The 14,804-nt window shown below is 36.7% G+C and overlaps 1 protein-coding gene across 4 annotated transcripts in view; it reads left to right on the top strand.

The window, feature by feature from the left end:
* The window catches only part of CTSC (cathepsin C), a 44,455-nt gene that overhangs the window by 8,335 nt on the left and 21,316 nt on the right, over positions 1–14,804 (top strand). Inside the window, exons 3-5 of one of the 4 annotated variants that reach the window (XM_008958485.5) lie at positions 1,576–1,660; positions 1,756–1,843; positions 3,328–3,803. The exons of 1 other annotated variant lie outside the window; for it this stretch is intronic. In XM_008958485.5, coding sequence (XP_008956733.1) covers positions 1,576–1,660; positions 1,756–1,843; positions 3,328–3,334 — 180 coding nt within the window. In that variant the 3' untranslated portion in view covers positions 3,335–3,803. Of the gene's footprint in view, positions 1–1,575; positions 1,661–1,755; positions 1,844–3,327; positions 3,804–14,804 lie in introns of those variants that run through there. 2 more of the 4 variants (XM_008958487.7, XM_008958488.7) reach the window with 2 other exon arrangements.

Raw genomic sequence — 14,804 nt, 5'->3', positions numbered from 1 at the left:
CCACTGCACTCCATCCTGGGTGACAGCGTGAGACTCTGTCTCCAAACAAAACAAAACACACACACACACACAATGTAACAACACGAAACAGAATACTGTGAAAATGCTTAATTATGTCTGACTTTACATGATGGCTGGATATGTGATTATTTTTTCTTCTTTATGCTCTTATGTACTTTGTTCATTTTTAATGATGATCATGTATAAAGCTCCTCTGTGTAGCATTCTCTCCACCAAATTGCCCAGAGACAGGAAGTCCTGTAGAACAAACTAAGCTCCAAAAAATGACCTCCTGTTGAATAGGCTTTTTTTTTTGGAAATGGAGTCTAGCTCTGTCTCCCAGGTCCTCGCTCCTTCCACCTCCTGGGTTTAAGAGATTGTCCTTCCCCAGCCTCCAGAGTAGATTGGATTACAGGTGCCCGCCATCAAGCCCAGTTAATTTTTGTATTTTTAGTAGAGATGGGGTTTCACCATGTTGACCAGGCTGGTCTTGAACTCCTGACCCCAAGTGATCCGCCCGCCCAGACCTCCCAAAGTGCTGGGATTACAGGTGTGAGCCACCATGCCCAGCCTGAATAGGCTTTCTAACCTTTTCCTGTTGCTCATTTTACTTTCTCTGAGGCAGTAAAAGAAACTGACTCTAAAAGGGAGCAATAGAGAAGGAACTCAGATTTTATTTTGAAGATTAAGCTACTCAAGGGCTGAGGAAATATGTAGAGGGGAAGTAGACTCATTATGGCTGGAAATTTTATTTGGTGATAGTGAAGCAAATCTTAGGGCTTTCTAATTGAGCTCTTGTTTGGAGCCTTCCAATCTTAATAGAACTATAAGCTAAAAAAAAATGACCATCAGTGTTTCTAAAGCAAGTTGCTACTCAAAACAAGAACACTTTGGGAGGCTGGGGCTGGTGGATCACCTGAGGTCAGAAGATGGAGTCCAGCCTCAACATGGTGAAACCCCTCTATACTAAAAATACAAAAAGTAGCCGGGTGTGGTGGTGCACGCCTATAGTCTCAGCCACCTGGGAGGCTGGGGCAGAAGAATCGCTTGAACCCGGGAGGTGGAGGTTGCAGTGAGCCGACATTGTGCCACTGCATTTCAGCCTGGGTGACAGAGTGAGACTCTGTCTCAAAAACAAAACAAACAGAAACAAGAACTCTATGTTGAGAAATCCATACTAGAGGATTTAATTTCTCAGTTTGTGTGGTAATGATTAATAAATTTCAAGCTTATCACACAGCCAGAAATGTCGCCTGTGTTTCTACAATAAAAGATTTGGGAATATTGTGACATTTTTTCACTGAGCCTTCTGGGTTCATTATTAAGATATGACAATTTTAGAAGACTTATTGAGATAGGTATACTTTTTAAAATATGGATTCAATATATCAAGCTCAGCATTTTGTCTTTTGTTTTGTTTTAAACAACTTTGGGTTTACTTGTAAGAGTATTTCAGTGGAGGAAAAGTATCAGAAGTTTAGCACTGAGTGCCCGCCTAACTATTTTATGTCTTCTTTCATGATGATGCTTAATCTCAACATAATGACTCAGTTTACCATTGTAAACTCTTTGTAGGATGTCACTGATTTTATCAGTCATTTGTTCATGCAGCTGGGAACTGTGGGGATATATGATTTGCCACATCTGAGGAACAAACTGGGTGAGCTCCATTGAAAAATTTCTAACTTTCTTATTAAAAGCAAGCTTCCTCACTTCCTGATGGCTTATGCAAATTAATGCCTATTTATTCATCAGAGGGTGACTGGAGAGATTATGGTTTTCTTATGAATTTCTTGCTTGAGCCTGCTTGTCTGCTGTTTCTAAGTTGTCTGCACTATTTTATGTGAGTAATTTTCTACTTTATTATGTTCTGTTTTCACATGTCAAATCAGCTCTCCCAAGAATGATACTTGTAACCTAAGTAGACGTGAACCGAAAAGGGTAAAGACCCAGCTAAGAAAAAGGTTGACTCAAGTTCAGTTCACATTCGTAGAGTAGTTATGCTGCCTTAGGTTGTTTATTCTTTTCTTGAAAAGAATCCCTCAAGAGAGAAACATGTGAGGCCACAGCAGCTTAGATCTGTCTTCCACAGAGAAGGTGGCTTTTACAGAGAAATTGACATACTCATCACTTATCTGACATGACCCAGCTTTGTAAAACTGGCTTCTATTAAAATAGTCTTAATAGACTATTCACTGAGGAGGAGAGAATCTTATTCACTCTTTACATTCTCTTCACATTTTCAGAATAGATGTTTAAATCATTGCTCAACTGGATCCATAAATGTCTAAAATGTTGATGAAGAAATAGGTGATTAGAGAGTAAAATTAATAGAGACTTACCCTTCCTTGCATTTTAACATAATATTCTTTCCCCTTTTCCTTCCTCTGTTACTTGGCTCTTAAATACCAGAAGTGAGATATGAAAAAGGGAACTGGGGATAAGTATTGAAAGCACCATAGGTTTATCTTATATTAGCATTTTCCAAACTTCATAATGAACCAGCAGTGGCCCACACATCTGCCAGGTAGGAATTGCTCATCAGTTGTGTCACGTTATCTTGTTAAGCTTCAGCAATGTTCCATACAGCCACTAATAACAGATCAAAGTGAGCATTAGGGTTGAAATTAATAAGCTGTTTCTTCTCAGTTCTTTCTGGTAGTTGAATAAATATAGAATGTATTAAATAGTTTTCTTTATTTCAGAACTTCTCAGAGTCTGTAATATATTGTATGGTGGTAGCTTAGGAGGAAGATGCAATAGGAAACTTTTCCCAGATAGGTTCACTATTTTTTTTTTCCACAAAAAATAAGCTGTTCTCAAAATACAGTTTACAAAATTTTATCCTTAACTCTTCACTCTTTCTCCTAGTTAGGGAGACCGCTCCACCAGTAGAAAAGATAAACCCTGGTAATTTGTTGTGTAAATGGGATAAATAGCCTAGTACCTAGTCATGTGGATTCAGGCAGCACTGAGCCTAAATTAAAGTTTGCAAGGTATACATGTTAATGTATCTAAGTTACTATATTTAGCCTGTTTCTTAAGTATATTTCAGAAACATATTCGTTTTTTTCAGTGGCAGTTACCTTCAGATGCATGTGCTTCTAAAGCATGTTGGTTGCATGTGCAATACATGTTGCTTAAGCATTTAGCTTCAGAATGGCATCTTTCTCGTGAATGTCTTAACATTTACAAAAAAATACCAGGATCTCAAATATCAGTGCTGGTATTTTTTTTTTTTTTTACTCAAAGAAATTGATGTGATTAAATATTAAGAGACAATATGATCCTTGTTGGCTTGTAACCCTAGTTTTTATTGTCTTGTAGTTATTAAATAGAACATCTGTTGAGGGACTCTTTTAAAACCACAGCCATGAACAGACGTTGGGGCTAAGAGACAGAGCAGCCTGCGACAGTGTGGACCTACCTGTAGCAGCTAGCAAAGGCCTCTAGCAGCTACAGTCCCTTCTGGAGTCTTTATTTGCATGCAAAATGCAAAGGAGTCCTGGTGACCTACCTCCAAGGCAGCTGCCCTCCTGAACACTCCCTTGGAAAACAGTAAACATCATTTTGGAATGTGAACAACCAGAGACTACACAGGAGAAAGGAAAAAAAAATTCTGGAAGATGCAAAATCTTGGGTGGCTTCACCGTTCAGTTTTTTAATAAAAGGAACAATATACAACACATTATTCTTTTTCTCTTTTGAAATCCCTTCTATTACAGTGATTTTTTTCTAAGATTGTCAGGATTTGAAGTGTATGTTTTGTTTTATTCACAGCGTAAATTTTATTCACAGTTTAACTGTCTCTGCCTGAGTGTCTTTCCTTTCTCTAATTACCTTGAGGAACCCAAGAGCCTGTTGTAAGGAGAAAATAAGGCCCTTGGATCTGTTGAGATTCACAGATATAAGTTATTGAAGGGAAGATGGTCCTATGGAGGACATATTTAAAGAAGGGAAAAAAGAGGCTTTCTCAGATATGTCAGACTGCTATAGTATACTTCTACAGATTATAGACCTCCAGTACCTCTGGCCAGAAAGATGGTATCGTAAACACCCTTTTTTTTTTCTTTTCTTTTTTCATTAGGTACAAGCTTTGTGCTAAGAAGTTGACATACTATAAGCTACAAAAGTTCTGTAAAGTAGATATAACTAGTTTCATTTTATAGATAGAGAAAATTAATCTCTTACAGTGCTAAGCTCACAGAGTTTCTAACTGTAAAATGCTAGAACTTGTCTTTCAAGCCTAAAGACTTCCTTGGGGCTAAACAGTGAAAAAAGCCATTTCACAAATAAGTAAATGGTATTTAGAGGCATATTTGGATTTCCTGGTAAATTCCAGTCTGTGAGCATCATGGATATTAGTTTAATGTTGCGTGGGCTCATGTTGAAGTTTTAAGAGAAGAACTGCCTTGAAGCTTAGGTTTCCTTAGCTATTAGGCTACTGACTTTCTTGCCTAAACCAGGGTTTTTTCATTGAAGACCAAAACTTACCTTCTCCTTCAGTTTGTAGTTTGGAAATTGGTAGAAGAGCTTTGTAAACTTCAAATTAAGTACAAACTAAGTGTCATAGTCAAATTTACTAATCTTAATTACAGTATTGTTCAACTGATTGCTATCTTCTAGCTCTTTCCTGCCAAATAATGGTCTTGTTTCCTGCTCTGTTGGTTTAGAGCTGACTTCTTTCAGCTTTGGTAAGCCTGAAATTATGGGGTTATGTTTAATTCATATTGTCTAGGTGGACTTTCCTCTCTTGCATTTCTGCTTGAATAGAATAATTTTTCTCTAGAGAGTAGTTTGTCATCCTTACTCTGTTGATTCAGATGACTCTGTATGATCTGAGAGGTATACTGTTCTGCTATTCTGAGAAGAAGTATTTCATAAAGATGAATTAAGAGTACAGTGGACTGCTCCCACCTGGAAACTTTTATCTATCGCACCTCTGGACCTGATAAATTCTTTATCACTCAGGACCTTGATGACGCTGCTCTCTGAAACCCTCCCCGGCTCTCTCTATTACCGTGAGAAACATCAGAACTTTGGTTCCCATTGCATATCGCAGGTACCTCTGCTTTCATGCCATGCTGTAATGGAGTGATTGGGTAGCATGTTTTCATCTCTTTCCAGATTGAAAATCTGTATTTCTCCCTGTATATCTTCAACACCTAATGCACATAGAACTTTGTAGGTACCTGGAAAATGCACCACAGTTTTCTTTTTGCAGACTTTTCACAAGTATTACCAACTTACAAAGAATTAATTTTGTAGGATTCTAGAAAGACAAATCAGGAATGGTGCCATATACATCTTTTTTGATTCCCTGCTCTAAAGAATATTATCAGGTTACCTTCCTGCAGAGTTTTAAAAGAATTGCATATTTCAAGCTGACTTTCAGGATGTAAATATAACCAAAGCAAATGATATGTAAAAAATATATTCAATGGCATTCCTAGATTTTCTTCTAGGGCGTTTTATTGTTTTGGGTTTTACATTTAAGTCTAAATGTAACATTGTCTAAAATTTAACATTGAGTTAATTTTTGTATAGGTGTAAGAAAGGGGTCCAGTTTTAATTTTCTGCATATGGCTAGCCAGTTCTCCCAGCACCATTTATTAAATAGGGAATCCTTTCCCTATTGTTTGTTTTTGTACGGTTTGTCAAAGATCAGATGGTTGTAGATGTGTGGTCTTATTTCTGAGATCTTCATTCTCTTCCACTGGTCTATGTGTCTGTTTTTGTACCATGCTTTTTTGGTTACTGTAGCCTTGTAGTATAGTATGAAAGATAGCATGATGCCTCCAGGTTTGTTCTTTTTGCTTAGGATTGTCTTGGCTATACGAGCTTTTATTTGGTTCTATATGAATTTTAAAATAGTTTCTTCTAATTGTGTGAAGAATGTTAATGGTAGTTTAATGGGAATAGCATTGAATCTGTGAATTACTTTGGGCAGTATGGCCATTTTCATGATATTGATTCTTCCTATCCATGAGCATGTAACGTTTTTCCCTTTGTTTGTGTCCTCTCTCATTTCCTTGAGTAGTGGTTTGTAGTTCTCCTTGAAGAGATCCTTCACTTCTTCTGTATTCCTAGGTATTTTATTCTCTCTGTAGCTATTGGGAATGGGAGTTCATTCATGATTTTGCTCTCTGCTTGCCTTTTGTTGGTGTATAGGGATCCTGGTGACTTCTGCACATTGATTTTGTATCCTGAGACTTTACTGAAGTTGCTTATCAGCTTAAGAAGCTTTTGGGCTGAGATGATGGGGTTTTCTAGATATAGGATCATGTTATCTTCAAACAAAGACAATTTGACTTCCTCTCTTCCTATTTGAGTACGCTTTATTTCTTTCTCTTGCCTGATTGCCCTGGCCAGAACTCCCAATACTATATTGAATAAGAATGGTGAGAGAGGGCATCCTTGTCTTGTGCCAGTTTTCACGGAGAATGCTTCCAGCTTTTGCCCATTCAGTATGATATTATCTGTGGGTTTCTCATAAAAAGCTCTTATTATTTGAGATACGTTCCTTCAATACCTAGTTTATTGAGAGTTTTTAACATGAAGCGATGTTGAATTGTATCAAAGGCCTTTTCTGTGTCTATTGAGATAATCATGTGGTTTTTGTCTTTAGTTCTGTTTATGTGATGAGTGACGTTTATTGATTTGCATATGTTGAACCGGCCTTGCATCCTGGGGATGAAGCCAACTTGACTGTGGTAGATAAGCTTTTGGATGTGCTGCTGGATTTGGTTTATCAGTATTTCATTGAGATTTTTTGCGTCGAAGTTCATCAGGGATATTGGACTGAAGTTTTCTTTTTGTTGTTGTATCTCTGCCAGGTTTTGTTATCAGGATGATGCTGGCCTCATAAAATGAGTTAGGGAGGAGTCCCTCCTTTTCAATTGTTTGGAATCATTTCAGAAGAAAGGGTATCGGCTCCTCTTTGTACCTCTGGTAGAATTCAGCTGTAAATCCATCTGGTCCTGGACTTTTTTTCATTAGTAGGCTATTTATTACTGCCTCACTTTCATAACTTGTTATTGATCTATTCAGGGATCCAACTTCTTCCTGATTCAGTCTTGGGAGTGTGTATGCATCCAGGAATTTATCCATTTCTTCTAGATTTTCTAGTTTCTTTGCATAGAGGTGTTTGTAGTATTTGCTGATGGTTGTTTGTACTTCTGTGAGATCAGTGGTGGTATCCTGTTTATCATTTTTTATTGTGTCTGTTTGATTCTTCTCTTATTTTTGACAAAGCTGACAAAAAGAAGCAATAGGGAAAGGACTCTCTATTCAATTAATCCTGCTGTATATCTGGCTAGCCATATGCAGAAAATTGAAACTGTTCCTGTTTCTTAATCCATATACGAAAATCAACTTAAGATGGATTAAAGACTTAAATGTAAAACCCAAAATTATAAAAACCCTGGAATAGAATATAGGCAATATCATTCTGGACATAGGAATGGGCAAAGATTTTATGAGAAAGACACCAAAAGCAATTACAACAAAAGCAAAAATTGGCAAATGAGATCTAATTAAACTAAAGAGCTCTGCACAGCAAAAGAAACTACCGTCAGAGTGAACAGGCAACCAACAGAATGGGAGAAATTTTTTTCAATCTATCCATATGACAAAGGTCTAACATCCAGAATCTACAAGGAACTTAACAAATTTACAAGAAAAAAGGAACCCCATTAAAAAGTTGGCAAAGAACATGAACAGACACTTCCCAGAAGATATTCATGTGGCCAATAAACATGAAGAAAAGCTCAACATCACTGACCATTAGAGACATGCATATCAAAATCACAATGAGATACCATCTCATGTCACAATGGTGATTATTAAAAAGTCAAACAACATACTAGTGAGGTTGCAGAGAAATAAGAACGCTTTTACACTGTTGGTGGGAATGTCAACTAATTCAACCATTGTGGAAGACAATGTGGTGATTCCTCAAAGATTTAGAACCAGAAATATCATTACTGCATATAGACCCAAAGGAATAGAAATCATTCTATTACAAAGATACATGCACATGTATGTTTATTACAGCACTATTCACAATAGCAAAGACATGGAATCAACCCAAATGCTCATCAATGATAGACTGGAAAAAGAGAATGTGGAACATAAACACCATGGAATACTATGCAGCGATAAAAAGGAATGAGATCCTGTCCTTTTCAGGGACATGGATGGAGTTGGAAGCTGTTATCCTCAGCAAACTAATGCAGGAACAGAAAACCAACCACCACATGTTCTCACTTATAAGTGGGAGCTGAACAATAGAACACATGGGCACAGGGAGGGGAATAACACACACTGGGGCCAGTCAGGGGGTGGGGGGTCAAGCTGAGGGAAGAGCATTAGGAAAAATAGCTAATGCATTCTGGGCTTAACCCATTTATGCCTAGTGTTCCATTTCTGGAATGCTAAGCATGTGGAAGTTCTTTATATCCTGCTCAAGGTCATTGCCAAGGTCTGATTTTTCACATTCAACAAATTGCAACCTCTGGCATAAATGGGTTAATACCTAGGTGATGAGTTGATAGGTGCAGGAAACCACCATGGCACATGTTTATCTATGTAAGAAACCTGCACATCGTACACATGTACCCTGGAACTTAAAAAATTTAAAATATATATGTATATATATTTAATATGGAATTTTAAAAATTACTAATGAGTTCTTTTATCTGAGTAATTTTGCATCAACATGCTTTTATTATGGAAGAGAAGATTCAGTGAGTACAAAATTGCAGATACATGTGTCAGAAGATCCCTGAATATAATAAGGCTTAGTATTCTGTGTCATAATTGCCTGTTTGTATTCCTCTCTGGTCTTTAAACTTCATTAGGGCAAGGATCAACTCCATCTTACTAACCATTTGATTCCCTATGTATTACATGATATATGACCAATAATAAGCCTTCAATAAATATTTGTAAAATAAAGAATATTATGTAATATATCATGTGGTATTGTTTTATTGATGTGTTCTTTGAAGTGTTACCTTTGTGTCCTTAGAGGCTACGGTGGACCCTCAGGCCATATATGTTGGATGATTTAGTGGAAAAGAGATTAGACTTTTATATTTTATTCTATTTATTTATTTATGTTTTAATCTTGTGTAAGCCTATAGAGGCCAAGATAGGGCTCAGAGTTAAAAACAGTGATGTTCTAACTTTCAAAACTACTAAAAACAAAATTAGCTATCAAGGGAAATCCTGAGTGTTCTGACTGCAGGGGTTCCCCAAAGCCTGGAGGACCGAAGCTTTGAAATGCTGCATGGTGTGCCTCACCTCTGTTGAGTATAGTGAGGAACATGAGCTGAGGAGTGGATTAGATGAACTCTTAAGATTTTTTTCCAACTTTACAGATTGAGTTTATGAGTAAGTAAGTGAGGAATGAGCCCAGGGACTTTGACTACTTTGCTGTGCAGTAAATTGCTGTTTTCTTAGCTAATTCTGGAGTGTGTATTTTGGTTTTAATGTAATGTCCTTTCAGCACTGGAAATAAGCAGATTTATGACCCTCCATTTTCACATGTAAACTTCCAGTTCCTTCAGTAAAATGCTGGAAGTTGCTTGGCTGTAACCACTGTAACTATTTCCTGGCAGTTTTGCATTTTATTACAATTTGACTTTTTAAATGCATGGTTCAGTCCAGTTAATAGGCAGAAAACTATAGCTATTCCTTGGAACTGACATAGGGAAGTTGGTTTCTTTCTGAGAAAAGATGTGACACTCTCTGATGGATTTGGCAAAATACCAATTCAGTAAAATTTGCCTGGTTCCTTTCTGACAGCAAATGGAGGTAATTGTACGTATATAGATTTCTACAGTAAACAAAGGGCAAAAATGGAAACATTTTTTGTTTTTTAATGTTGCTGGAATATAATATTTCCATATTTGGTTAATCATCAAATCATTCAACTCCATGCAAAGTACTCTTTTCAAAATTACAAATCATCTTGATGGATTAGACTGAGATGTCTAAATTTTTTATTATGTATTCTAAATTATCTATAGGTACATTTTGAAAATTATATATACATGTATCACTGTACTACATTTGTTATAAAATGTGAAATATTAAGCGATTAAATAATACTTTATTAATGTCATAAAATTGTGCCCTACCCAAAATATATTTTAAGAAGATATAATTTGAAAATAATGTAAAATATTCTTCATTATTATGATTTTGTTGCCAAAAGTAATGTTAGAGTCCCTGTTACTGATAATTTTCATGACTGTAAATTTTCAACATTTGGAAACAAAATTTTCTGATGTGTTTTAAAATCTTAAAGAATTTCAGTAGATTTTGACACATTTTTGTTAAAAGTATGAAAGTGTCACAGCTTTAGAAGGATTTAGAATAATTATCAATTGGTATTAGGGATGACAATTTTAATAGACAAATTTTAACTGAAACATTTGCTTTATTGATGTCTAAGACTAAAAAAAAATTATAGTGATGGAACCATTTCAAAACATCTGTTTTTAAAAACTTCTGTCAATATGTTTGACAGAAGTCAGAATAGGGTAATTATAAACTTTGCCATTTTCTTATGTTTGCATCATTAGTATTTGCAAATCCTTGTTTCTTTGCAAGTATATTTTAAACTACTTGTTCATTTTATGAGTGTTAGCCTGATTAGTTCAGATAAGATGCTCAAGTCAGTTTAAGCAGGCAGATGTGAAAAAGGGAATATGCTGTGCCTTAACTATCTTATAGGGACTTACTAGCACACTGTACATAACAGATGAACATCTGATATTAGATCTGATGGGCACACCAATGTTGTTTCATATATTAAATAATAGTGGAAGTTTTCAATTTAGTTTATTTATATATTTATTTATTTATTTATTTATTTATTTTTGAGCCGGTGTTTCCCTCTTTTCGCCAAGGCTGGGGTGCAATGGCACATGGTTGCAGCTCACTGCAATCTCCACCTCCCAGGTTCAAAGGATTCTTCTGCCTCATCCTCCCAAGTAGCTGGGATTACAGGCATGTGCCACCATGCCAGGCTAATTTTTGTATTATTAGTAGAGACAAGGTTTCACCATGTTGGCGAGGCTGGTCTCAAAATCCCGACTTCAGGTGATCCACCCGCCTCAGCCTCCTAAAGTGTTGGGATTACAGGCATGAGCCACTGCGCCCGGCCAATTGTATTTTTATGTTAGAAATATATATGGGAGTTACAACACTTTGTTTCCAATGTTCCGCTGGAAACCACTGCTTGAAAGGATAGGTCCCAGTGTCAGCTGCCCAGTTGGCAGTTTTGGATAGAATATAAGTTCTATGAAGGCATGGATGAAGTATCCTTCATGGTAATGATGGTAATGTTAGTATAGACACTTGTTTAATGTTGTATAACTTTTTAACTCTTCCAACTTCAATTTCATCTATATCTTTCATAGCAGTCCAGTAAAGTAGTATCAGTTATAGATATCATTCCTACTTTCAGATAAAGTAACTGAGGCTCACTAGTTTTGACTTGCTCAAGGTTACGTAAATGATAAGTGACAGACTGGATTTAAAGGGCGGAGTCCACTTTACTAAACTGCCTCTGTCTTCTAGCCAAGTTTGTTATGTAAAGTAAGTATTCAGACATTGGCTAAGTATATTATTAATCAAGAAAACAGTAGAACAGGTTTAAGCAATTTTTTTTCCCTCTCCTCAGTGTCAAAAAGCAGTCAAGTAAAAGATCCAAGATAAATAACTTCAGTTCCCAAAAATAACTTCAATTCCAAAATTTCCCTATGACTAGGTAGATCTAATTGGATAGCTGATAAAATGAGTGGGAAATTGAAGAAGGGATATTTTGAGAATGTGTGGCAACTTAATGGTAATATTGAAGAAGCAAATGGATAGTTTTTGAATCATAATAGTTTTTTAAACTTAAATACTAGGGCTTGATCTTCATATTTTAGGAAATTATCTATTTGTTGCAGTAGAAATTAGCATAAATGAATGGAAACTTAAATTATCTCATCTGTGCAAGGCAGTCTTCAGAGACTGATGTTTATATAAGTGAAAACTCAGAAAAATTTTTTGGCTGCATTTCAAGCTGGATAGCGGGGTCAAAACTTCAACTTCTTAATTGGTGATACAACGTCAGAAATCACAAAAGAAGTATTTCACAGGAAAAAATGACATACCCCGAAAACATTCAAATCAAGAAAATCACAGGGGTACAGTGGATGGTCCCCCTTAAGGTACTGCGTACTTGGCTTCCCCGCTGGTAAATGCCTCTCTTTTACTAAGTTGTTGTCGTGCAGAGTGGCATTGCAGCTCTGTACTTTTACAGAATAATTTCAGGTTCTAAAATTGATACATTATTTCAGATTGTGAAGACTAAAGAATAGTATAAAATAAAATTTTAAAAGGGAAAATAATTCCATCAATTTAATGGAATGTGTAGGGCTTAAGTTATAACAACAAAAACAAAGTTGTAGTTTTTTAGGATTACTCATATAAATAGTGTGTCTATTAAGAATTACTGGCTTTATGAATGTTAAATAAGAAGGCTGGCCATGGTGGATCATGCCTGTAATCCCAGCACTTTGGGAGGCCGAGGCAGACGGATCACCTGAGGTCAGGAGTTCAAGACCAGCCTGGCCAACATGGCGAAACCCTGTCTCTACTAAAAATACAAAAATTAGCCGGGCGTGGTGACGCATGCCTGTAATCCCAGCTACTCAGGCGGCTGAGGCAGGAGAATTGCTTGAACCCGGAAGACGGAGGTTGCAGTGAGCTGAGATCGCGCCACTGCACTCCAGCCTGGGTGACAGAACAAGACTCCATCTTGAAAAAAAAAAAAAAAAATAAGACAACCACAGATATAAGGATTTGCAATTAGAAAGCTTGAAGGGAAATTTTTGGAACTTCTAGGTCAACCTAAATTTACAGATAGGGAAGCAGCTTTGGAGAGGAACATTTGCACTTCTGAAGTAATACTGTGATTTGGACTGTCAGACATTGTGATATATTGGCATCACCACACCTCTGTTAATTATAAACTTACCTATTCTCAGTGCCTTGTTAACTGTTGAAATAGGACTTGACATTTGTTGTTCTTCCTCTTCTGTTATTCATTTATTCACTCATTTAGTAATTAATTACTTCCTAGTGCCAGATAGTTTTCTAGGTACTGAATAAACAAAAATCCTATTGTCATAGTTATGTTTTTGTGGAAAGAACAACCTGATAGACTATCGTGAAAAATAAATGAGTTAGTATACATAAAACACAGCCCATGAGATAGAGTCTGTAATTATCATCCCTGCTTCATTTATTTATTTATTTATTTATTTATTTATTTATTTAGAGAATGGATCTGATTCTGTCATCCAGGCCGGAGTTCAGTGGCTGGATCATTGCTCACTGTAACCTCAAAACACCTGGCCTCAAGTGATTCCCCCAACCTCGGCCTTCCAAAGTGCTGGGATTAAAGGCATGAGCCACTGTACCTGGCCATTGCTCCTGTTTTAATGATGAGGAAACTGAAAGTACAGAGAGGAACGTGACTTGCTCAGGACCACACAGCCAATAAGTGGCAGAGCAGTCTAGGTAGTCTAGGCCTGAAGGCATTATTCTTTCTTTCTGTTCTGCGTCAAAAACCCTAGGCAGGCATGGTAAAAAGACTGAAAGAGCCAAGGCAACATAGGTACCTGAAGAGTGGGAAAACACCTATGAGGACTGCTAGAAATTTTAGGCAGCCCTTTAAAGGCCTTGGGCAACAATTTGAACGTGACTCATTAGTCAGTTAATTCTCTGCAACTTTTTTTTTTTAGAGAATACAGTGGATAAAGCAATGACCTTTGTAACATGTAAACCTGTATTTGAATCCTTTCCTCTCCATTTAATTTTGCAGAGTCACCTTTTCTTCATTAGAAAGAAATTTTATCCCAAAGAGATTATCATGAGGCTCAAATAATATAGGTGGAAGCCCTTTGGGTTTAAAAAAAAGCCTTTTCTGTCATTTCTGGGTATCTCCCATCAGTGATTTTAGTAATTGTTTAGCTCTCTGGCTCTTCGTGAGAAGACAAATTGTAGGAAGAAGTGGAGGATGGCATTGGGTAGGATGCTTAGTTCTAGTTCCACCACTTCCTTAGGTCTTTTTTTTGTCCCCCAAGACTATATCATTTCTGTGTTCTCTTGAACCTGTAAGATTTATGAGTAATCTGTACAATATTTATAAAGTATGAAATCTCTGCCATTGTGGCACAAAAGTAGCCATAGACAATGTATAAATGAATGGGCATGCTGTTCTCCAGTAAAACTATATTTATAGAAATAGGCAGCCTTCTCCAATTTTAGTTTGCTCACCCCTTTCCTATAGAACTCAGTTTTATCATATACAGTGTTACACATCATTCCTTTGAATAAATTGTTTACCTAATACTTTTTAAATTGGGGCATTTTCTAGGACATTCTATTGTTTTTATTTTTAACTTGTGTTATACTGCAGTGAATGTCTTCCTGTGTGTAGCATTTTGTTTGTGTATGTGTGTCAATATCTATAAAGTAGCTCTTAAGAACTCTGGAAACATTGTCAGACTGCTTCCTCAAACAGCAGAGGTGGGAGGGAGCATCGGCCTAACCCTACCTGGCCTGCCTTATCAGCATGCAACCAAGGAGAAGAGAATAGGATCAAGAGCCAGTGCCAGAGAGAAGCACATAATACAACTTTATGGAGTTTAGGTTGCATCCTATAAAGTTACCATGTTACACTGTTTCGATCTACCAAAGTAGAAGTTTTACATAGTTTAGTATGAAGTTAATTTTAT

The sequence above is a fragment of the Pan paniscus genome, chromosome 9 (assembly GCF_029289425.2).
Source record: "Pan paniscus chromosome 9, NHGRI_mPanPan1-v2.0_pri, whole genome shotgun sequence".
Taxonomy (NCBI): domain Eukaryota; kingdom Metazoa; phylum Chordata; class Mammalia; order Primates; family Hominidae; genus Pan; species Pan paniscus.
The sequence above is the reverse complement of the archived record's forward strand: the minus strand, read 5'-3'. Positions and strand labels throughout refer to the sequence as shown.